Below are 23,068 nucleotides of genomic sequence, written 5' to 3'. Positions count from 1 at the left end.
TTTCAAAGGTTACCTGGGCTGACAATCCTTCCCTCTCCAAATGAAATTAGGTGATTTATGGCAGGTCCATCGGGAAGGCTTGTCTCAGGCCTCTGCAGACCAGGGTACTCAGACAGGTGCAGCAGGACGTGGCTGCAGCTGAGCTGTCTGGGAGGGAGGCTGGGCAGAGGAGGGGCGACAAGGCAGGGAAGGAGGGAAGCCTAGACCTGGGAAGGCCTTGAAAGCCAGGCTAAGAAGTTGGGGCAGTGTGGGGGATGGGATGGGGTGAGGGTCATAGGTGGGGTTAGGGCTCCCTGGCATCAGGGTCGGGCAGGAGAAACTGGAGATGGTCCAGGAAGTAGAGGATGGGGCCAGACCTGGGCAGAGGCCATGGGGGTGGGAGGAGGGTGTAGGACACCCTCAGTGACCTCATGGCCCACTGGGTGTGAGCAGCCGGAAGGGGTCCCCAGGAGCCCGAGGTTAGCCCCTTGTCCAGACCAGCCCTCCTTCTCTTACCCAGTCCACTTGCTCTATGTGTTCATCCTACAAACAAGGTGACATCTGGATGGCGTTGAGCAGGGCGGGCCAGGGTTTGCTCTGGGCAGTATACAGATGCCCCTGGGGCTTGCCTACGCAGACAGCGGAGCCCAGATGCTACAGAACGGTCCCCGAACACCCTGTGGGATATGTTCAAAACTCTTCTCCCTTTTTCTTCACAAATGGAATCCAGTGGAGGACACGTCAGTTGCTCCTGTCCAGGCTCCCTTTTACTTCTAGGGCCTCCTGCCCTCGCCTACCATTGGCACCATGTGGAGGAGATGCCATTTTCCTCTGCCCATGGCCCCACCACCTGGCCCCAGCATGTTTTCAAAGCAAGAGAAAAAACCATACTCTCTGCGACAGCCTTCCCAGGGTTGTCACTTCCCAGCATCCCTAAAGAGGTGGGCCAGGTGGGGCCTCGTTTAAGACGGAAATGAAGGCTTGGGGAATTGCTAGGGTTTGGGGACAGCTCCTCTGCCCCCATCCATGCCCACTAAGAGTCCATACCAAGGTTGTCTTGGCCTGAGTGACCCACCTCCCATCATCCTGTGTCCCCCTGAAGTGGCAGGTAGCTCAGGCTGTAAGATAGGGAGCCCTTTGTCCAAACCTTGACTTTGCCACCTATACTCTGTGGCCTTGACCTATCTGATGGCCAGTTCTCTCACCAGTCACCTGGGAATGACAGTGCTTCCCTCCCTCAGTGGAAGCAGATGATTTGTGCTGCAGTGGATAAGCCAGAGCTAGCTCATCACATGTGCAGAGGAGGGCTGGAGCACAGGAAGCTTGGGCACCTGAGCCAGGGCCAGCCTGGGTTCATCCCACCCTGTTCCCCTGCCTGAGATGCAGCCCACTCCTGTCCCAGGAGAGCCCCCCAGGCACCTCCCTCACCTCTGTGAAAACAGGTGTCCAGACAGCAAGCAGGTTTTCATGCCAATAATTTATTGAACGGAGGTCTGTACACAGGCAAACCTTACTGTGGAAACTAAGACATCAGGGGCTCCCCCACTGCCCCTGCCCTCCAGGATGGGGAGAGGAGGGAGGAGGCCTTAGGGGCAGAGGACAGGACGGGGGGACACAGCTGTTGGAGGGGAAAGGGCCAGTTTGGACGGTGCGAATCGACATTTTCTTTAAGAAAAAAATTATAACAATCTATTTACACCCGGGGGCCAGGGAAGGGAAGAGGAGGAGAAGGGCTGGTCTGGTTCTATTTACAAGGGATACAGGAGGGGAGGGGGGTTGGAGGAGGTGGAGACCTGGGGGGAGGGGAGGGAGCTGAGGGGGTAGGAGGTCCTCATGCCGCCCCCTCCCCCAAATCCCCGGTCCTTCCTTCTCTTCCCTCCCCACAACCAGTTAAAATCCTCTTAAAAAGCCCACCACAGGGGTGAGGCTGGTGAGGGAGGGACTGGAGGTGGGGATAGGGACTCATTTACCTCTGCCCTCTAGTCTAGGGGCCCGGTCAGGGCAGGAGCTTGACAGGCTATGGCCCCCCTTCCCAGCCCCACTGGGGGCTCCCAGATGGAAGGGTAGTTGGTGGCACCCTCAGGAAGAGTTAGTGAGGGGAGCTGTGGCATCGGTCGACTGCCAGTCTGGGCCGGTCTGAGCCTCACTTAAAGCTGAGGGGGAAGGAAGGAGCAGACAGTTAGCCTTTGCCTTTTAGCCACCGCCCACCCCCCCCCAAGAGTAGGAAGCTGGTGTGAGATGCTACATTAGAAATGGAAAGCTGTCACTTTAGGTCTAGGGTTGCAAACTCAAATGCCAAAGGGCCAGGTTGGTCATTGAGTGACTCACCAGAAAGCCAGGCCCCACAGAACAGGGGCAGCTGGAACTCAGCTCCAGCTGGTAATACTGCCCTGAGCAGAGGCAGGCCCAGTGCTGCCCAGTCTTATTTTCTTCCCCAAGAGAAACAGGAAATCTGGATTTGTACATAAAATGGCCCCTGTTTTTTACTGTGAGCAACAAATTTAACCTTTTGTTTGTTCAGGCTAAACTTATGTCTTTGGTTTTCCAGTTTGCATTTAAACACAAATACAGGCAATAATGCCTCACAAAGGTGGCCATTCACATGTAAAATACACTTTCTGTCAGAATGTCTACAATTTTGCAGGAAACGCACTGGTTGTGAGAACAGAGAACAGACCCATCCCCACCCCTGGCAGAGAAATGCAGCTTTAATGCTCAGAAGATGGCCCCCAACTTACCTTGTGAGGATGGGGTAAGGGAGGCAGTGCCTGCCGGGGATCTCAAGTGAGGAGGGATGAGAATGGCGTTGAGAGATGGTTGGATGGTGAGTTCTAGAGACAGGAATGGACATGCCTAGTCAGGGGACAGGGCACCTGGAGACCCAGTCGGGGTTAGAAAGGGGCACCAAATAGGGACCCAGCTCTGGGCAAGGCCAGTTGCCTGGGACACGCGTAGCCACTGAACACTTTAAATGAAAAACTGGCAAGAGCCTAACACAGGAGGATTGCAGAGTGCAGATGAAGTCGGTTTGGGTCTCCCGGAATCGGGGGTATTTCCTGAGCCCCAGGACTGCCTTGCAGCCCACCTCCCCACTCCTGTCTTCAACACCAAGCTCTTCACAATCTTTGGCTGCCCCTCCAACAACCCAGATCCCAGGCTGTGCCCTCACCGCCAGGACTGAAATTGAAGAGAGGGGGAAGCGGGCGGTTGTTGGGGAGCTGGGTTCCAGGACATCGCAGTTCATCAAAGAAGCTGTGGGCACAGGCTTCCAGCGGGGAGAGCCTTGAGGACGGTGTGTACTCCAGCAGGCTAGAGCAGAGCGCGATGGCCTCAGGTGGCGTTCGGGATTTGAACACCTTGGGGGGGTGGAGGGGGCAGAGGTGACAAGGGTGAGACGCCCTGGGCCCTGGTATACTCCTGCCCACCTCCCAGAAGCCCACTTTCCACATGAGGCAACTGAGGCCCGGCCTCTGAGGGGAGGTCAGTTTGTATCAGATGAGCAACCCGCTCAGGTCCCATGACTGTATGGGCCCTGCCATGAGCATGTTTCCCCACCAGAAAAACAGGACTCTTGCATTTACTGTGGGTCCTCGACTTTCAGAGTATGGGACATTCCATAAACTTTGAAATGTGATGAAATTTACTGACCCACTACTGAGCCATGACTCTAGCCAGGTCCCCAGACCGGTTGGCCTCCAATGGGGACCTCAGCCATGCTGCCTGAGCCCCTAGCCCTGCCTCACCTTTGTCCAGGGGTGAGCTTTAATCTGGGGGAACTTGAACTCCGTGTAGTTGGGGTTCATCTCTCGAATCTGTTCCCGGGTTGGTGTTCCCAGCACCTGTAGGGAAAGGGAGGGGTCTGAGCCAAGGCCCTTAGTGCTTAGCCCAATCCCTGCCCACCCTGGCCCTGCCCTCACCTTGATGATCTCCACCAGCTGGTCTACCCCACTGTCCCCAGGGAAGATGGGCTGGCCCAGGAGGAGCTCGGCCAGTACACAGCCAGCTGACCACACATCTGAAGAGGAATGGGGCAGGGTCAGAGCTACCATGCCCATCCCCTGGCATACATTTCTGTCCTTCATGGTCATCCTGAGAGATGCCCGGGAGCCCCATTTTCTCAGCTCAGAGAGGAAGTGCCTTGCTCAAGGTCACACACAGCTTAGGAACACAGGAGCCTGACTTTGAACCTCCAAGTCTACCTGACTGCACTGTACTCTCCAACCTAGATGTTTCCATTGCCTCTCTCCACTCTGTGACCCCAATAAGCCTTTTCTCTGCCTCTAGCTTCAGAGGACAGATCAACAGGCCAAGAACAGGTACCTGTGTTCTTTGGGCCTCAGGAAGGTAAAGCATTATGTGGGCTGCCTTACTCACTTCTGGCCTCTATCCTGCCCTTGGGAATAGCTATAGGCCGGTAGTCACCCCTCCCTGGTCTGAACCTTGACCGCCACAGCACAAGTTCACATCTAGGGACCATGAAGTTTCCTCACACTGCTGATGACTTCTCTTCCAAACACTTTCACACCCTCTCCTAATGCCTGGAAGTTGGCGCTGTCATCCCCAGCAACAGGGAAGGACATGGAGGCCCTGTGAGCAGGTCACACCCTCATGATGGCAAAGCCTTACCTCCCGATTCCCCCAAGGTCACCGTCAGCCCCTCCCCCTGCCTGAGAAGAGAGGACTGACTGGGAGGTTCCAGAGCTGGTATGGACTCTGGAGTCAGGTCAGCTTTCAAAGCCCGGCCCTGCCCAGTCCCAGCAGTGTGACTGCGGGCAGGTGGCCTCACCACTCTAAGCTTCAGACTGCTCAACTGTAAAATGTACGTATGACAGCATCACCTTCCTGAATTTGAGGACTGGCTAAAAGAACAGATGTTAAGCTTTTATCACCGAGCCTGGCAGACACACAGAAAGAACTCAAAACCTGCCATGACTGCTATTCCCACCCCCACCCTCTCTCAAATCTGACCGATGGACGAGGTGTAATCAGTGGCTCCGAAGATCAGCTCTGGGGCCCGGTAGTAGCGAGAACAGATGTAGGAGACGTTGGGCTCTCCTCGGACCAGCTGCTTTGCACTGTGGGAAGATATGCGTAGGCGGGAGTCAACACAAGCCAAGGGCCGGGATCCCTCCTCGCCCCTTCAGCCACCCAGCATACCCCGGGTCAGGCCCACCTGCCAAAATCGCAGAGCTTGAGGACAGCGGTGTCGGGGTCCACCAGCAGGTTCTGGGGCTTGATGTCGCGGTGACACACACCCTGGGAGTGGATGTAGGCCAAGCTCCGGAAGAGCTGGTACATGTACACCTGGGGCAGGCAGGGGACAGCAGAACTCCAGCCCAGCTCTCCCCGCAGAGCACACCCCTGCTCCACCATCTTGGCCTGAAGAGCCCTTCCACCCACTCTCCCTGACTTGAAAACAGTTTGCTGCCCCTTGGTTCTCAAACTTTAGCAAGCACCAGAATCACTTGGCGGCCTTGTTAAAACAGGGACTGCGGACTGCTGGGCCCCACTCTCAGAGTTTCTGATTCAGTCGTTCAGGATGAGGCATTTGCAACAAGCCCCTAGTGCTGGTGCTGGTCCATACTTTGGAAACCATTGCTTCAAGCACACACTTCAGCAGAAGCCTGATGAGTAAGACAGATACATCAGGAAGGCCTTCTTTTAAAGCAGGCCGGGGAGCCTCACCAAATCCACCGGCTATAGGAAAGGCTCAGCCTCCTCTGCCCACCAGTCACAACCACCCACGAGCCAGCCCCTCTCCAGCTGGATTTTCCTGCCACCCTCTTCCCTACTGACGAGGATGTAAGTGCCAAAAGAGCAGGGATCTTTGTGGTTCCATCACTGCTGCATCCCCCAGGGCCTAGACCAGTGCCTGGCACATAATATCTGCTCAGGGATGCTTCTTGGGCCCCCTCCTCCTCTGTTCCCAGTGCCCTCGGCCAGAGATGCCACTTTCTTGCCCTGTGCCTGGTCTCCTCCCAGAAGACTTCCTTGATCCTTCTCACTCCCAAAGCAAGCAGGGCCTCTGTTTCCAGAATCCCCTGTGCTCCTTCCAGTACGGCAGTTGCTAGTAGTTTTATAGTTCTCTGTGATGACACCTGTCTACCCTGTTAAACTGAGAGCTCTGCAGGAGCAAGGCCTGGGTCTCAGTCAACTGGGCCTCTAGAACTGCTCAGTGCTGGCCCCGGAACACAGGCAGCCACAGGACACATTCAACAAACCACACCACTGCCTCCCAGGAAGCGAAGTCCCACAGCTCCCACCATTGGTAGAGCCCCAGGGCTCACCTAGGCCTGGGGTACTTAAAGCCAGCGGGAGGAAAAATGGGGCCCCATGCAACCTCCAACAAACTCGCACCCAACCTCCGCCTTCCAATGCAGCTGGCTGCTCCAGCCTTGTTCTCTACAGACAGCATCCCTAGCCCATACACTCATCCATTCGTTCAAACACCTCCTTACGGATAGTATCATACAGGGCACAGCACCCAGCACTGGGGAATAAGCCTGCACAGGTGATGAATTAAGACTCATGCGTTCCTGGCTCTGTGGGCACTAACCTTTCCGCGACCCTGCCTCCTTCCCATCACCCCTCTGCCAAGGCTCCAAAGGCCAAGACTCTGAGCTCATCGTCTCCCCTCTGCATTCTAGTTCCCCACCTCGATTCTGAGCTAACTCCACCAACACTAACTGGTACCAACGGGCTCCCAGTATGGACCCAAGCAGCCTCCCCAGCCTGGTCAGCTGCCTCCCTGATTGAGTCAGGCCTTGGATGGGGCTGCCCTGCCTTTGGCGCGCTCCATCTCTGGGGGTATAGGGACAAGGGCAGGGAACGTGAGGCCTCCAGAGACCAACGTAAACTTGGAGATGATGGAACCCACAGAGGCAGGAGTGTCTGTCTGGAGCTCCTGGCTTTGTGGGCCTGGGCCCCAGCAGCCTGCCTGCCTGCCTACCTTGACATAGATGATAGGGATGGTCAACTTGGCCTTGGTAAAATGGCGGGCCACCCGGTACACCGTCTCGGGCACATATTCCAGCACCAGATTTAGATAAAGCTCGTCTTTCTGCAGAGAGCAAAGAAGAGGTGTGGGGCATGGTGAGAAAAGAGCAAGGAACGGGGGAAGGGAAGGTTTGTGGGGAATAACGGGGGAAGAGGCCAGCAGTCATGAGGAAGGCAGGCAGGCAAACGGGTGGAGTCAAAGTGGAGGACTCCTCCACACACTGAGGTCTCACCTTCTCCCCACTGGAGTAGAAAAAGTATCTCAGCCTCACGATATTGCAGTGGTCCAGCTTACGCATAATCTGCAGCTCTCGGTTCTTGGGGGCAAAGGAAGGCAGCCTCAGAAAACCACCAGCTCTCCCTGCCTCCCCTCCCTAGCACCCCTCACCACAGCTCTACTCCCCGACTCCTGCCAACAGAGCCAAGCAGCTGCTCCCTGTGTCCCAGCTCCAAGGCCCCATGGCGCAGCCCCTAATTCCTCACCCCCACCCCACTCCCCTCACACACAAGCTGTGGGCTAAACTCAGACCACTTCTATGTGCTTTCTGCAGCCTACTTTTTAAAGATGCTTGATTTTTTGCTGAGATTTTCCAATCAAATGACTTCATATATCATCTAAATTTTCCAGCTTCTCTTTAAAACTCAGACGATGTGGCCACATGAGGCCCACCTCCCTGCCTGGCGCAAGCAACAACAGACAGGAAGTGGCCATCCAGTTCACCCTGGTCCCCATTCCTCCCCACTGCTTTCACTAGAGGCATCTGAGCCCTTGGACCCCGGCTTGGTTCCAGAGTCCCAGACTCCAAGCTTCCAATCCTCATCTTCCCAGTGGGGATCCAGCCTCAACCTCTTCCCAGGAGACCCAGTCTCAGCATTCTTCTCTATTCTCTGTTCCCCTCAGGGCCTCAGAGCTCCCTATCCTCAGATCCCTCTCACTTCTGGGACTCAACTATAATCAAATTCTGAGCAGCACCCTGGAGCTCCCCTGAGAGTCCTCACTGCCCGGGACCTAGGCTCTGACCTGGTTCCCTTCAGCCTAGGCTCAGTTCTCCTACATCCAGAGTAGCCTAGGATCCAAGGGGCCTCTAGCTCACAGGGCACCTCTGTATGAATGAAGAAAGGGTACTCCTTCCTCAGACAGGACAGAGCCCCAAACCAAGGCATGTGCAGCACAGGCAGGACGTCTCCCTGCACCTGTCAAACCCTTAGGGCAGAGCTTGACCTTCGCAAACATACTCATTAGCCCCACCAGCTTCCTTTCTCCTCTGGACAGGGGTGTAACTTAGTGGTTAAGGTGAAGGGCTTGGGAATCAGATTCTAGTCTTGACCTTGGGCAATTCTCTCATCTGAGTCTCAGTTTCCAGTTTCTGCTTACTTAGAATGGGAATAACAACAGTACCTACCCTCAGAGAATCTTTCCATAAGTTAAACTCACCTATAAAGCACTTACAGCAAAAGCCCAATAAAGTCAGCTCTGGACTCTCCTGGAATCCACATTCCCATCTTCCACACAACTCACTCCCTTCTCCTCTGGCCCATGCTCAGGCCCCCTGTGGAAGCCCAAGTCCAGCACTCTTGCTGGAGTTCTCTCACCACTCATGTGCAATCAAACCTCCTTGTCCCCATTCCCCCCAAGCTACCTTGAACCTCTTGTCCTGGAGAACCTTCTTGATGGCCACCAATTCCCTCGTGTCTGCCAGCCGTGCCTGGTACACGACCCCAAATGAGCCACTGCCAATCACTTTGATGTCTGTGTAAGCCACCTCCTGGGAGCGCTCTGGGCCTTGGCCTAGAGTGGCTACCACTGTGGTCACCTTCCCACTGTCACCTGGGGAGCAAAGGGAACACAAGATCTACTGACCTTTCCCCTCTGGCCACCACCCCATCGTGGGGCTGTGAGAGGGAGGGGAGTCACTACAGGAAGCTCATTGGGGGGGTTCTTTGTCCCTTCCCCAATCTTCAAAGATGGCTACTGGATGCCTCCCAGTGCCCTTTCCCCTCTACCCTTCATGGAACCCCAAATCCTGACTCCTCCCATAGGGGAGGATACTGACACATAAAACCTCTTGCTGTTCAAGGGTTGGTGACCCCTAATTTCCACTTCTAGTAAGCAGCAAATGAATGGTCCCTCCTGATCTGAGGAGGCACCAGCACTGCCAGATGTTGAATCCATCCACTAAGAGCTAACTGCCTTGTGGCCACTCCTCACTGGGGGAAAGCCTGACCTAACCTCTTCTGCTTGAGAGCGGTAACCCTGAGGTAATGCTACTTTAGGAAAACACTAACCTTTCTCACAGCTCAGGGTATAGTGATCTCTTAAGTCCTCCCTAAGTGGTACTGGTAACTTCACCACTGGTTTCTGGTGACAGAAATGAATGACTCCTCCAGTAAGTGCTAGTACCCTAATTCTCACGTTAGGGGGACAATTAGCTCTTACCCAAATACTTTGGGGCTAGAAAAAAAGCACTGGCCTGACCTCATCTGTGAGGTCCAGAGCCCCAGACCCCATCCTGTGTGTAACTGGTCCCTAATGAACAAGCACTTAATAGTGAGAATGGTGAACCTGATCTCTATCACCAGGGGGATATCCCAGCCTCAGTGCTTTCAAGGAAAGCTATAATTCCCAACTCCATTCTGTAAATGGCAACAAAATTTGGCGGCATTCTTGGGGGATAGTGATCCCTCTTCTTTGGGTAACTGATGAAAGGTTCCCCAAAGAAAAGGGGTCAATGATGAATCAAATCCATTCTGAGGGGCCAGTGACACCATCTTTTGGAGGGAGATGATCCTATATAGCTATTTTTCCAGAGCCAGTGACATCATTTCTCAGAATAATGAAATAGGTATAACTTCACATCCCTATTCTATGGGGTGGAACTGGGACCCTCCCCTGCCCTCATTCCATTTCTGTGAAAGGAGACCCACTGACTCATCTTTTTTGAATAACACTATGGACTTGGTCTGAAAAGTATGCTGACTTCCAATCTATCCTCAAGAAGCAGCAATCATTAATTTCTACCACTGGGGGTACAATTCTACATATTACGGACAGATAATGATAGTAGACGTCGTCTTTTAAAACAGAAGATGACTATATACCAGGTTTGGAAAGCCCTGGCCCTGTTCTTTGGGGACACAGCAAACCCAAATCGCTGTTTCTAAGTGATATTCACTCCAAATCCCCATGCTCTGAAGGGGAGCACATTCAGATCGCTCCTTCTGGATGGTGATGATATTATTCTTCTTCTCTTAGGAAACAATAACCCTTGAGCCCCATTTGCAAGCGACAATAACCCCTGATCCCGTTCTCGAATGATTGGCAACATCGGATCCCTGTTTTTAAGGCTCACGGACCCAAGACTTCGGTACTGGAAGAACAGGAACCTGTGACCCCTGTCTCTTAGAGGATTACTAAATCTAATTCTAAACTCCAAGTGATGGTAACCCCCCCAAATCCCTTTCTTTGGGATGGGGGAGAGCTCAGATCCCAGTTTGGGGAGGCACAGTGACCTCGAGCTCCTCTCTAAGCATAAAGAAAAACCTGATCGACGTCTAAGTGACTTCAGGGATCCGATCTCCACCCGCCACGGGCGACGCTAGTACTCACGGCCCAGCTTCACTCCGGGCGGCGGGAAGCTGGTGCCCGCGCCGGGGCCGCCGCTGCCTCCTCCGCCGCTGCCGCTGGGACCACCCCCGGAGCTCGAGGCCCCCACGCCCCCGCCCATGGCTCCGACTGACGTCTTCCCGCCGCCGCTGCCGCCTGGGCCAGAGGCCGAACCCCCGGGGCCGCCACCGCCGCCGCCGCCGCCGCCGCCTGGCTCCGCGAATGAGCTGGTCCGCGCCCGGCCCGAGCCCCCAGGGCCGCCCCCCGAAGGCGCGCCACCGCTCATGGCGCCGAGCGCAGGCCCAGGCCGCGGGGCTCGGGCTGCCCGGGTTGCCCCCGCCGCTGCCGCTGCCGCCGCCTCCCCCGGGATCCGGCCTCTTCCAGGCCGCGCCGCTCGGGCTCCGGCTCCGGCTCCGGCCCAGCGCCCGCCGCGCGGCACGCCGGGAGATGCAGTCCGCCGGCTCTGCGCGCCGCCGTCGCCGCTGTCGGCCCTCACAGAGAGCCGCGCGGCACGCCGGGAAATGGAGTCCGCAAAGACCTCAGAGTGGACCGCGGGGTTGATAGGTCGTTCTGCACCTCGGGAAACACAGTCCTGGTCAATAAGTTGGCCGACTGTGCCCACAGCGGACCCTGAAGCACTTTCGGAAGTAGGATCAGAGTCGCACACTCACTCCATTGCGGCAACCGCGCGTCCCTAGGTGTGGCTCAGAAATGTAGTACTCCATCAATGAGCTGTGTAGACGTGATGCAATCCGGGAAACGGAGTCCGGTCGCTCACTTAGTATATTGGCTGTATGCCGACCAGCGCCAGGTGCCCTCTGGGAAATTGAGTCGGAGGCCGCGGACCCGCCGCAATCGGGCCGTGAGGCAAGCCGGGAAATGGAGTCATCGCCACGCCCTCGCCGCATTGCAGGTGTGAAGCTACTCCCAAAGCACGCCGGGAAATGGAGTCCCATGTGATTCCCTAAGCCCCAAGTGGATACTGCAGTTCCGGAGATAGGCTAGGAAATGGAATAGCATTCCTCCTCCCTCTTTCGCTAGGCCGTAGTCCCCGCTGGAAAATGTAGTCAACACCGAGGCTTCAGAGCAGTTGCTACAGCGAGCCTTTGTGTCTTCTGGGAAATGGAGTTCAAGGCAGCCTTCCCACTGACTGAAGGGGAGGGATCTACCATGATCCTGAAGCATGCTGGGGAATAGTCCAGACCGGATCCCGACCCTTTGTGAGACGAGACTGCAGAGGCTTGCCGGGAAGTGTAGTCTAATAGGTACCTTCGGGAGAGCGTGAGCGAAAGGTGAAAGACAGCAGTCGCCCAGGGGAGACTGAAGAAAGTTTCAACGCCTCCTGCCCCGCCGCCAGGTCCCAAGAAACAGCCGAAGTCTATCAGAGGCTGCTGGAAAATGGAGTGCAAACACTCCAAGTTCCAAGTTTCCACAAATCCGGAAGGAAAACCCTCCCCGCAAACGATTTAGGAAACAAAGTTTCCGGTGGTTTCTCAGGACAATACAGTCTTCGGATACTGTCTAGCTTTTTCTAGCAATGTAGGTTGCACCAGCAGGCTGAGCCGAAGTTTGAAAGAAATGAAAATATAATTTTTCTTGAACCCCCATTAAGCTTATTGCATCCTCACGCTTCCTAAATCACAGGATCCTGAAAGGCCCAAAAGAAGGAAGCCGGCTGCTAGGAGTAGCCTTGGGTTTTGTGCATGCATTATATCGCCCCACTTATCGATTCATACCCGGAAGGACAGTAGCCCCAAAGCGCGCTGGGAAAGAGAGTTCGTGTGTGTGTGTGTGTGAGTTCGTGTGTGAGAGAGAGAGAGAGAGAGAGAGAGAGAGAGAGAGAGAGAGAGAGAGAGAGAGAGTGTGTGTGTGTGTGTGTGTGTGTGTGTGTGTGTGTGTGTGTGTGTGTCCCGGAAGTACTTGGAACTAGAATGAAATCACCCTCCGCCCCCCCTGCCTTGTGGAATGATGGGAAATGGAGTCTCTAGACTTCACTTTAATCAGATCCTGTGATCACACTAATTGTCCTCTCCTTTCTGAAGCCTGAAGAAAGTCTCGTCCACTCGGTCTGTAGCTGACCGCAATTCCCAGCGGACACAGACCACTGGGGTAGGACAGACGGTAGCGCTAAAGCCTTTTCAAACTGCATTAACCAGAAGGCAAAGCGCAGTCACACTTCCGCTCTCTTCTCAATGAATGAGGCTGCATCACGCACAGCCCAGAGCGGGCGCTTCTGGGAATTGTAGTAGTTTCTCAGTCAAACAGTGTCTGCTGCCCTCTGGCGGCGGCTCGGAGTCCACAAGCAAAAATCCGAGTCAAGCTCCAAAACCTGGGGAATGCTAAACCGGACCAAGAAGGTCTGCAAGGGCAGAAGAGCAGGGCGGAATAGCAGCGGTTACTTAAGGGCCAGAACCCGTGGGACATGCGCAGTGGGCCGCGCGTGGGCAACCGCCAGAGGGGATTGGGGTCCGTCGGAGTCAGAGGGCGTCAGTCTGAGGGAATCTTACCCGAATGTCTGTACGAGCTGAGAACGTTTGTTGAGGGGTGCTAGAGCGGGTTGTAAGTGGTTATGAGGGGCCTATGGGTGTCTGGAGGTGCTCAGGGGAGTCTTTGAAGAGGTGAACTGGTCTTCCTGGAGACCAGTGAAGTCAGAGAGGACTTGGGGTGTCTGTAAAAGGTCTGTGGGAAACTGTGAGAAACTACTGGTGACTGAGGGGATCTCTGAGGGATGGTTGAGAAGCATAAGGAAGGACCTTTGGGGGACTGTGGGAGTACTGAGATTATCGGTAAGAAGAGGGTCTCTCATGGGATGAATTAATTGTTGAAGTGTCTTGAGATCTATAAAGGGCTTTATACTTGGTTATCAGAGATCCCGGAGGATGTAGAAGGGAGCAGGGGTATGGTCTTGCAGAAACCGTGAATAAATTTAGGTGGGTCATTAAAGATTAGAGGAGCCGCTGGAATTTTCAAGACCGGATGCCACCTGTGACATCCCACGCAGCCAGAATTGGGGGCAGGAAGTCTGCTGGGGCTGTGGAATAACCTGGAGAGCAGTTCTGAAGCTGAGTGCTTTTAAATCCACGATAGACCCGGTTTAGAGGTGCTTTGAAGGCACTAGAATCAGGTGCTGAGACTACTAGTCAGGGTCCTCCCTCCTCCCTCCAATGATGACATCCCTCTTTCTCCATCACACCACCACCACCACCAACTCAGCTGCATCTATGTTGCCAGGAGACAGGCCTCATCCCAACTTCCAGAAATAGCCCAGCGGCCCCCACCCTAAGGGAATGACTTACATCACCCAGGAGAGGGAGCAGTTGCCCATAGGCCGCCACGGGAGCCTCAGTTTCCTGCCAGTACCCCAACCCTGGATCGTCTCTTCACTGCCAACGGGCATCATTTGGGACCACCCACCCTGGGCTGGCATGAAATGAGGATGAAAGGAGGAGTTTCCAGTTCCTTTCCCCTCAGAGTTACACAGGGTGATGTTTCACAGTGAAGCCAGTCCACGACAGGCCCCGAGCCCTCAATTCTCACTCCATCTCTTAGCAGCTGTGTAGCCTTGGGGAACTCCTTCCCCTCTCTGGGCCTCCAGCACCTCACCTGCACTGGACGGGTTGCGCTGTCCCTAAGGGCACCTCTAGCTTGGATTCCTCCTCTTGATTCTTTCATCTCTGATTCAAGCTCTCCAACTTGGTCTTCTAGCCTTATAAGCTCACCTCTCAGATCCTATGATCTTGAGATCCTGGTCTAGATCCAACGATCCTGGCTTTAGGAGAACGCAGTTGTTGAAAGAACATGGGGTTCAGAGACAGACTTCATTTAAAGTCCTAGCTGGGCTTAAGGTCTTGGGCAAGTGATTTAAGTGAGCCGCTTGCCCCTACCTTGCTGGATGTTGGAGATAAAGCGCTGCAGCTCCCAACTAGGTACCTGGCACACCGTAGGTCAATCAATAGCAACTATGATGAAGCCAGTCCCTTCTTTTTTTTTTTTTTTTTTTGCGGTACGCGGGCCTCTCACCGTTGTGGCCTCTCCCGTTGTGGAGCACAGGCTCCAGACGCGCAGGCTCAGCGGCCATGGCTCACGGGCCCAGCCGCTCCGCGGCATGTGGGATCTTCCCGGACTGGGGCACGGACCCCGTGTCCCCTGCATCGGCAGGCGGACTCTCAACCACTGCGCCACCAGGGAAGCCCTAGCCAGTCCCTTCTTAACCTGCTGGCAGAGAGTGTTTCCATGGTTTGATGAGAAGATCACTAAGGTACCTTGCAAGGTCTACATTTCAAGAGACCCTGCAAGCCTGTTGCCAAAGGACTCCCAGATTAATTCATAAGCGCCTCTAAGGAGAGTGATGTGTGGGAGAACACCAGACGTAGCGCAAAAGGAGCTCCAAGGAGGTACGACTAGGAATTCACAGAGAGGAAAGGCATTGTAGGCAGGAGAGCAAGGGCCGTGGCGTGGTGTTGAAGAGCCTAAGGGGCTCCCAAGGATGAGCAGATCCCCCATGGAAGAGGGGAGCAGACAGAGGGCCAGAGCATGCCTGAGACCTTCACCGTCAGGCCCAGGGGTTAAGTGCCGCCCCAGGTCAGTTCATTTCCCAGACCTGGATTTGCCCCATTCAGATGGGGTTAGGCCCTCTGGCCATAGGTCCATTTGGGGGTCCAGTCTAGGTCCCTGTCCTTAAGAACCAAGCAAAGGCTGTTGCCCTGCAGTGGCTGCACCCAGCACCCAGGACAGATCACTGCATCCAAAGGTCCAAAGTTTTATTATTTTGAATACATTCTCCAGCAGCCCCCAACTTCCCTCCCCCCAACCCTCCGTCCCCAATACAGAATAAGGCTTGACCACAGACCCCCAGCCCAGGGGCCCCAGCTGGGAGGCAGAGGGGGCTTCCAGTTTGGTTTCAGGGCACCCCCTTCCCACCTGCCTGCCTATGGGCTAGTCCTAGGAGCAGCTGGGGGTGAAGGGGTTGGACTGGCGCTGGGGTGGGGAGTAGGAGAGGGATAGCAGGCACTTGTAGAGATTTGTGGCCTATGGGCGGCACCCCTCACCCTCCTCCACCCCCAACCCCCCCCCCCACAGAATTTTTGGTTCATCATAAAATGTTCCTCCCTCCTCTGCTGCAACCCTGTGGGGGGGTATGAGAAACCCAGGCACTCATGGCCCCTGGAGGGGCAGGGAAGGCAGGATCGGGGCTGAGGATGGCCGGGGGTGGAAAGGGAGAGAGGTACAGGAGGCAGAGAACAGGGAGGGAGACAAGGCTTTACTTCCTAAGCGATTGTAATAAAAAAGTTCCTGGGCTTTGAGGCCAGAGCCTCAGTTCAAATATAAATTCCCCAGAATGGAGGTGGCCCCTTAACTCCCCCCTCCCCCCTACCACTCTGCCCGGAGCTTAGAAACCCACAGAGACAGGGGACAGCCCCCAGCCCTGGGCACCCACCCACCCTCACAGTTAAAAAAAAAAAAAGAAATTAAAAGTTTTATACAAAACGTGGGGGAGGGGAAAGGGAGGAGGCAGGGAAGAGACGAGAAAGCTGCCCTCACCTCCAGGGAATGGGGGGGGGTTAAGGCAGCAAAAGAGGCATGGGGGGGGGTGGAGGGAACGGGGGTCCCCTGCCCACAGCCCTCAGGAATCTCGATGCTCCAGAGAGAGCTGGGCTGTAGCGTGCTGGAGGTCAGAACTCACCCGCCTTGGGGTGAGGGGGCCCCCTGCCTCCCCAGGCCCCTCCCCACGCACCTTCTTGTCCTCTCCCTCATCCTCGAGGCCCCCAGCGGGGCCCCCACCCCCCTCCAGGCGACAGTCTTCACTCCAGCGCCGTTTAAAGCGCAACTTGAGGGGCATGCATTGGGCTGCCCCGGGTGCCTCGCCGGGGTCGGGCTTCGGGGGTGCAGGGGGGGCACGAGGCGTCTTGAACACTTCCCCGTCTTCCTCATCCTCGTCGCTGATGTCAGTCACCTCCACCTCCTCTGACTCGCCTTCCGAGATAGGCTCCACCTTGATCTGGGGTGGGGGGGGCGGGGGGGCGGGGGGGCCCAGCACCCCGGCCCCCTCGGCCAGCCCGCCTGCGCTGCCACCACCACCGAGGGCACCGCCACTGCCCTTGTCAGCGCCCACCAGAGCCTTGTCCCCAGCCGCCCGCTGCCGGCGTCCCAGTGGGGGCGGCTGGAGCTTAAACTTGAATGGAGAGGAGGAGGAAGAAGAGGAGGACGAAGCTGAGGAGGGGACTGGTGGGGTCTCGGGTGCCATGGGCGGCAGCGGGCACTTGTCAGCGCGCTGGGGCTGCGGCACCACCAGCCCGGGGTAGTGCAGGAAGGCGCGGGGGCTGAGGTGGTAGTTGTAGACGCTTTGGGTGTGGGCCTGCAGGTACCGTTTCATGTCCTCAGGGCTGAAGGAGAAGTGGGAGCCTCCCCCCGAGCCGCTGGGGCCCCCGCCACCACTGGGGTACATAGGGCTCAGCGTGGGTGAGGGAGTGTAGGCCAGGTGCGTGGGTGTCATGGGCAGAGCCGGTGAGAGCTGAGGGGGCAGCAGGGAGCCAGGCCCGGCTAGAGGCGACACAGGGAAAGGGCTGAGGGGCTCAGGGCCACCCCGGGGCCGGGGGTAGACACGGAAGACACCAGGGTCATGGGGCAGGCGGGCCAGCGGGGGCCCGCGGAAGGCACCCAGCTCCGGGGGGCCAGGCGGTCGGGCCCGGGGGTCCTCTCCCAGTGGCTCTTCCAGCTCTGACGTGCCATCGCTACAGTCACTGACAGAGCCTCGGCCCAGGCGTCGGGCCACCACAGCCGAGAAGAGGGAGGATGAGGACGAAGAGCAGGCCGGTGGAGAGCGGGGGTCCTCGGTGGGAGACAGCACCTCGGAGGGCGTTGAGGGAGGGAAGCGGAAGTGGCTGCCGCCTGTCGGCACTGGCGGGGCGCTCTGGGGCACCGCACCCCCTGGCGGGAGAGGGGAGACACGATGTCAAGGCCCCCGGCCTCGCCTGGACATTCAGACAGACCCTGCCATCCCTCTGAGGCCATGCTTACCAGCCCTTGTACTCACCAGCCAACCCCACATCGATGAAAGGGTAATTAACCAGCACCAGTTTGTTGAAGTTGAACTTGTAGGTGAACCGTTTCCCCTTAGTCTTATGCAGAATACGTTTGTTGTAATAATAGCTGTGGATGTAGAAACACCATCGGACGGTCAGTGACGCGGGACCCAAGTCCAGACCCCGAACCTTGACACGTGTGAGTGCTGCTCGCAAAGGGTGACCGAGAAACACGGGCCACCCGAGAGAAATCAAGGTCCAGAGGGTGGAGACCAGCTCTCCCCTCAGTTCTGGGGCCAGACTAGAGGCCACGTCCCTGGTTGTATTCTCTCCTCAGGACACCTCGGTGTGACAAATGGTCTCAGAGAGGGGCTGGGACTTGCCCAAGGTCACGCAGCTGTGATTTGGACCCAGAGGGCAAACCCAAAGCCTATTCCCGTGGGCCAGGGGCTCCCAACCAGTGGGGCGCTGTCCACATCTGCCCAGGGACCTCTGCCCTCCTCACCGCAGGGCCCGGCTCAGCTTGTCATAGTTCATCTGGGGCTTGCACTTGCGGACACCCCAGAGCCGAGCCACCTCGTCGGGGTCCTTGATGACGAATTCCCCGTAGTCCCCCTGCCAGGCGATGACACCCTGGTACTCCTCCTTCCGCAGCAGCTCCAGGATAAAGTGCCACAGCTGGATCTGCCTCGAGCCGGGGGACGACTCCGGCTTGTACGCCCAATCCGGGAAGGCAAACCCTGGGGACAGGAGGCAGGGGTGCGGCCCCGGGTCAGGGCGCCAAGTCTGGGGCCCTGGGGCCCATCCCAGGGTCCACCCCCTACCCCGCCCTTAACGTGGGGAAATCCGTCTCCCCCTGCCAAGCCAGGACCTGGTTAGAGGGAGACAGTGTGTGTCTGTCTGTGTGTGAGGGGGGCTAGACAGGAGCTGGGGGGAGGGGAAGCTGGAGCCTGCTCCAGCGACACCGGGAGAAACAGGAAACCGTCGGCGGCGGGGCCCGGGGCCAGTGCCAGGGGGCCAGGCACCAAGCCAGGCCGGCGGGCAAGGCTGCCAGTGGGGGAGGGGCAGGAAGGGGCACACGTGGCCAGACGGGTTGGGGCGAGCCCCCCCCAGCCCACCCGCACTCCCGTTCAGGGTCAGTCACTACCACGCCGGCCCCCCGCCCCCGCCACACGACTGTCTCTGTTCCCCTCCTAGGAAGGTACACTGTTTCCCTCCCAAGACCTACCGGAGCCCTTACTCCCACCCTAGGCCCCGAAAGGAGGATTTTTTTTTTTTCTTAAAAGGATCAGGAGGGGTGGGGTGGCTGCTTGACGATGAGGTCAGCGCTTGCACACACAGAGGCTTCTGTCTTCCCTGGAGAGTGAAACCCAGACTGTCTGAGAGAGCGCCCCCCCCGCCCCCCCATCAAGCCCTGGACCCTCTGTGCTGCACTGCCCTACCCAGATCCGGGCGCACGGACCCAACCTGGCTGGAGGGCCTCAAGACTGAACAGTCACCGCTAGCTGTAGCCTGCTCCCCCTTCTGCCTTCTCATCCTCAGCTTCTTCCCTGCCCACCTACCTACCCGCCCCCAGCATTAACCTTGGGTAGAGGTTGGTGGTGGGCTGGCTGGTCCCTAGAGGTGATGGGCAGCCTGGGGGGGGAGAGTTGGGGGGGCTGCGGTTGTTGTCATTTCCCAAACCCCCGGGTAATCAGGGGTCATCAATAATTCAGCACTAGGCAGCCGGTAATGGAGGGGCGGGAGGAGGGAAAGGGAGGAAGAGAAGGGGGGAGGCAAGACAGAAGCCCTGGTGCCACTAGAGGGAGAAGGCCAAGGTGGAGAGCTAAGGATGGGCGGGGTCCCAAGTCCCAATCAGGCTGCAAGGGTCAGCCTCCCTCCCCTGGCCCTGGCTCACACCACAGCTCAAGCAGGTACCAACCAGGCCTGGGGCAACATGGAACCTCCCCCAAAGACTCCACCCAAGTCTGGAATCCAACAGGGGATCCTTCCCCATGGGGACACAGGGGATCAGCAGTTCCTATTCCCACAGGGGCCACTCCCTCTAAATCAGAGCCGACTCTAACCTCTACTGGGACCCAGCTCCCTGACCCCTGGCCTTGGGTAGACTGGGATGGCCAGCATTCCCCACCTGGTCCCTGCCTCATTCAGAAATTCCAGCCTCAAACCAGCCCCTCGGGGCTCCAGGGATATGACCATATGACCTCCAGCTGGTCGCAGACCCAGGGTACTGTATGTACCAGCAGCCCCTGCTCCATTCAGAAGTGACAGCCCCTGACAACACCTTCCATGGACCCCGGCATCCACAGACCCATCCCTCTCTCGGGAATCCAGGTGTTCACCCCTTGCTCACGCTCACCCTGCTAGAGAACCCAGGTCTGAGGGTCTTGTTCAGGGCCCAGAGGTCCTTGGCAACCCAAGAGCCCGCCCGCTCCACGTACCCTCCAACCTCCTCCAAACTCCTGTCTCCCTTCAGGGCACCAAGCTTCGCGCTCCCCCCCACCTAAACCCCAATCTGGCTCTCCGACTCGGGGTGGGGGCCGAAGCCCCTGAGACATCAGTCTAGAGCTGGGGTGTGTACTGATTTCCACCCTCCCCCCAAAATTAAAGCCACCCTTCCCCGCCCCCCCGCCCCAGCCTCCTTGTCCCGGTAACCAGGCAACGTGTGTGCAGCGACAGTCCTGGGAGCGGGGGAGCAGGAGGCTAAAAATAAACTTTGCAGAAGAGAAGGAGTGAGAGAGACTACATGCAACACAAAGGGAAGGGAGGTGGGGGGCTCTGGAAAGGCCTCAAGCTGCATTCCGGGGACTGACCCAGGCCCCCTAGTTAAGCCCCCTTCCTGAACAAAGCCCCTCCCGGGCTAGAACCCTGGCTCCCACTCGTGGCAAGAGCCCTCCCTATTCCCAGGCCCACCCCAAAGCCAGCTTTCCTCATCGGACATGGCATACATGAGGGCCTGTTCCCAGCTTTGGGGGGAGAAGGAAGATGAGGGGTGACGTCAGGGTGTCTCAATGGGTCTCTGTTCCCCAGGCTTTGGAGCCAGGAGCCAGGCACGGGCAAGGGGAGCATGTGTGAGTGTGTGTTGTCTATGGGTCCACGTGCTTAAAACAGGGAACCACCCGGCCCGCACCAAGAAAGCTTGGGGGTGCAGGACCTCTGGAGCATGGGAGGACAGCGAGGCAGAGACAGAGCAGCTGACACTGAGAGAAGAGCTGAGGACATTGCCAGACAGGGTGGAGAAGAGGCAGCAGACAGGAAGGGCTGGGATGGCGGGGTCCCAGAAGGCACACCTGGGTCCCACGGAGGCGGGGTAGGGAATCTCCCAGACAGACTGTGGAAACCTGGGAGCAGGGTCTGCAGAATTCTTGGGCGCCCCTCAAATTCACATAACTGCCCAAACTTTTTTTAAAAGGACTCTGGGGTCGGAAGGGAGGGGTAGTGGTAGAGGAAGAACACGCCGGCCTCCTGGGGGGGCCCCGCCACCTCCCCCAGTCCAGGCAGCCTTCGGTGGCGCCAGAGCCGGGAAGAAAACAGGAAGTGGGAAACAGCCGCGGCAGAGGAGAGAGGGGCCGGGATGGAGGATCGGATGGAGGGGCGCGCAGCGACCAGCCAGGAGGCAGATGGACCCATGGACCGACTGGGAGACCAGTACAGGCCCCCGCCCCTTCCCCCAGCCAGAGAACCCACACGGCGCGGCCCCAAGACTGGGTTGGGGGAGCTGCCCAGCCGGTCCCACCAGGCGAAGGCCCGTAGCAGGGAGGGAAGACGAGGCGGGGTTGTCTGGGTGCCTCGGCCCCCTCCTCCGGCGAGGGGAGGCTCCTGCTGCCCCCAAGGCCCAGCGGCCCTGGAGCCTTTGGGAGCCAGAGAGTATGTGGGACGCACGTGACTGACCCTACAGCACTCCGAACCCCTGCCCCACGCCCAGCCCCCTCCTCGGTCCCAATCCCCAGGCGCCGGAGCCCGGCTCGGAGCCCTTTAAGAGCCGCCCCCACCCGCCGAGCGACGGGGGGGCGGGGTGGGTGGGCCGGTCGGGGCACACACCCTCACACAGGAGCCCTAGCCGCGGCCGCCGCCGGGGGAAGGAAACAAGTTTGAACAGCGGCGCCTGGCCCCCTTCCCCCTCCCCCGTCCCCGCCCCGGGCCGGATTCCGACGGGGTAGACGGGCAGGGGGCGGCTGGGACCCCTCCCCCAGCGCGCTCGGGCGCAAAGTCCAGCCAGCGAGAGCCCGGGGGCGGCGGGGGAGGGGAAGGGGGAAAGTCCGGGGGGGGGTTAATCCTGCTGCCCCCCGCCCGCCGACCGGGGGGGGGAGGGGAACCTTGGCCCCTTAAGGAGGAGCAAGTTGGCGGGGAAGAGGGGGGCGGAAGGAAAAGACGGCCGGTTGAAAGAGAAGAGCTGGATGAGGGAGGGGGTCGAGGGGGGGAGCCTCCGCGTCCACCCCCACCTTCCCCACCCTCCCCAACCCCGGGTCCCCGGAGGCGAGGGAGGAGGGTTCCCAGGTCTCTCCCGAGCGACCTTAAAGCCGCGCGTTCTAAGGTCGGAAACAAAAAGTTCCTTTTTCGAACGTTCGGGCTGCGCTTTGGAACTTTGCGACTCGGCGCGGGCGGGGGAGAGAGGAGCCGGCGGAGACGGGCGGGGGAGGGGCGGTGCAGCCCGGTCCCCGAGTCCCGGGCTCCCCACTCACGCCCTCCTCCTAGAGGCCATCCTGTATCCCCCTCTAAGCCGGTGCGGGGCACGCATCGCGGTGAAGGTCACGGGCCGGACCGCGCAGCGCGGAACCTGGGATAGCGGGCCCTGTGGACAGCCCCCCCGCACACACACACCCCGCACACGTCCCGGCCCCCAGAGTGCAACGTGACAGAGCGGCGGGGAGGAACCCAGCCACCCCCGTGATCCCGGGAGTGAGGGAGAGCCGAGCTTTCGGGGTCCAAGCAAGGAGAGAACCAGGACTCGCAGCACCCATACCACTGCGCCCACAGCCAGGAATTGGGGGTCCGGTGCACACCCCGCTCGCGCCGCAAGAAGCAACAGGTCTGGAGTGCTTGGGGGTCCCCCGGAACTGGGGATCACTCGGGCTCCCCCAGAACCCTTCAGCCCCCCCAAAGTTTCTCCGCCTGGTTTCCCGGGGCAACAAGTCTCCCCCACACGTGCTGCCCCCGCCCCCACCTGTGTCCGCCGGGGTCTTCATGCTGGGGGGCCCGGGGCGAGGCGCCCCGACTCCGGGCCGCAGCTCCCGGCGCCCGCGCTGCCCCGTCCCGTCCCGAGCCCGTCGGGCCGCCCTCGCCGATTCACCCGGCCTCGCCTCTCAGAGCCTCTCCCCTCCCCGCCGCCGCCTCCCGGGTTAATATCGCACTCCGGGGCCGGGACGCCCACGCCCCCCGGCCGGCGACGTCACCGCCGCGTCGCCATGGAGACACTGCGCCCGCCCCCTCCCCGCGCACTCACACACACACACGCACGCGCGCGCGC

At 58.4% G+C, this 23,068-nt stretch overlaps 2 protein-coding genes across 2 annotated transcripts; both read right to left on the bottom strand.

Moving 5' to 3' along the window:
• Positions 1-1,437: 1,437 nt before the first annotated feature.
• On the bottom strand, positions 1,438-11,521 carry GSK3A (glycogen synthase kinase 3 alpha). Its single transcript, XM_027079686.1, has 11 exons — positions 10,583-11,521; positions 8,616-8,803; positions 7,209-7,292; positions 6,929-7,039; positions 5,153-5,283; positions 4,948-5,054; positions 3,897-3,994; positions 3,723-3,818; positions 3,149-3,335; positions 2,718-2,810; positions 1,438-2,132 (listed from the first exon to the last, which is right to left on the bottom strand). Exons 1-11 carry the CDS (start codon positions 10,863-10,865, stop codon positions 2,059-2,061), a joined length of 1,452 nt encoding a protein of 483 aa, XP_026935487.1. The 5' UTR covers positions 10,866-11,521; the 3' UTR covers positions 1,438-2,058.
• Positions 11,522-15,322: 3,801 nt separating this feature from the next.
• Positions 15,323-22,947, bottom strand: ERF (ETS2 repressor factor). The gene is made up of 4 exons (XM_027079672.1): positions 22,766-22,947; positions 18,107-18,341; positions 17,613-17,728; positions 15,323-17,506 (listed from the first exon to the last, which is right to left on the bottom strand). Exons 1-4 carry the CDS (start codon positions 22,785-22,787, stop codon positions 16,203-16,205), a joined length of 1,677 nt encoding a protein of 558 aa, XP_026935473.1. The 5' UTR covers positions 22,788-22,947; the 3' UTR covers positions 15,323-16,202.
• Between the last annotated feature and the right edge of the window lie 121 nt (positions 22,948-23,068).

Source organism: Aethalodelphis obliquidens, unplaced genomic scaffold (genome assembly GCF_003676395.1).
Source record: "Aethalodelphis obliquidens isolate GAN/ISIS:26980383/991018 unplaced genomic scaffold, ASM367639v1 scaffold43, whole genome shotgun sequence".
Lineage (NCBI taxonomy): Eukaryota > Metazoa > Chordata > Mammalia > Artiodactyla > Delphinidae > Aethalodelphis > Aethalodelphis obliquidens.
This window is presented reverse-complemented; position numbering and strand designations above follow the sequence as displayed.

Coding starts and splice junctions, on each gene's coding strand:
- GSK3A (XM_027079686.1), bottom strand. CDS start 10,865: ATGAGCGGTGGCGCGCCTTCGGGGGGCGGCCCTGGGGGCTCGGGCCGG. Junction 7,040..7,208: donor TCTACTCCAGTGGGGAGAAG/GTGAGACCTCAG, acceptor TGCTCTCTGCAG/AAAGACGAGCTTTATCTAAA. Junction 2,133..2,717: donor CCTTACCCCATCCTCACAAG/GTAAGTTGGGGG, acceptor CTTCCCCCTCAG/CTTTAAGTGAGGCTCAGACC.
- ERF (XM_027079672.1), bottom strand. CDS start 22,787: ATGAAGACCCCGGCGGACACAG. Junction 18,342..22,765: donor GAAGACCCCGGCGGACACAG/GTGGGGGCGGGG, acceptor TCCTGTCCCCAG/GGTTTGCCTTCCCGGATTGG. Junction 17,729..18,106: donor AAGCTGAGCCGGGCCCTGCG/GTGAGGAGGGCA, acceptor CTACATCCACAG/CTATTATTACAACAAACGTA.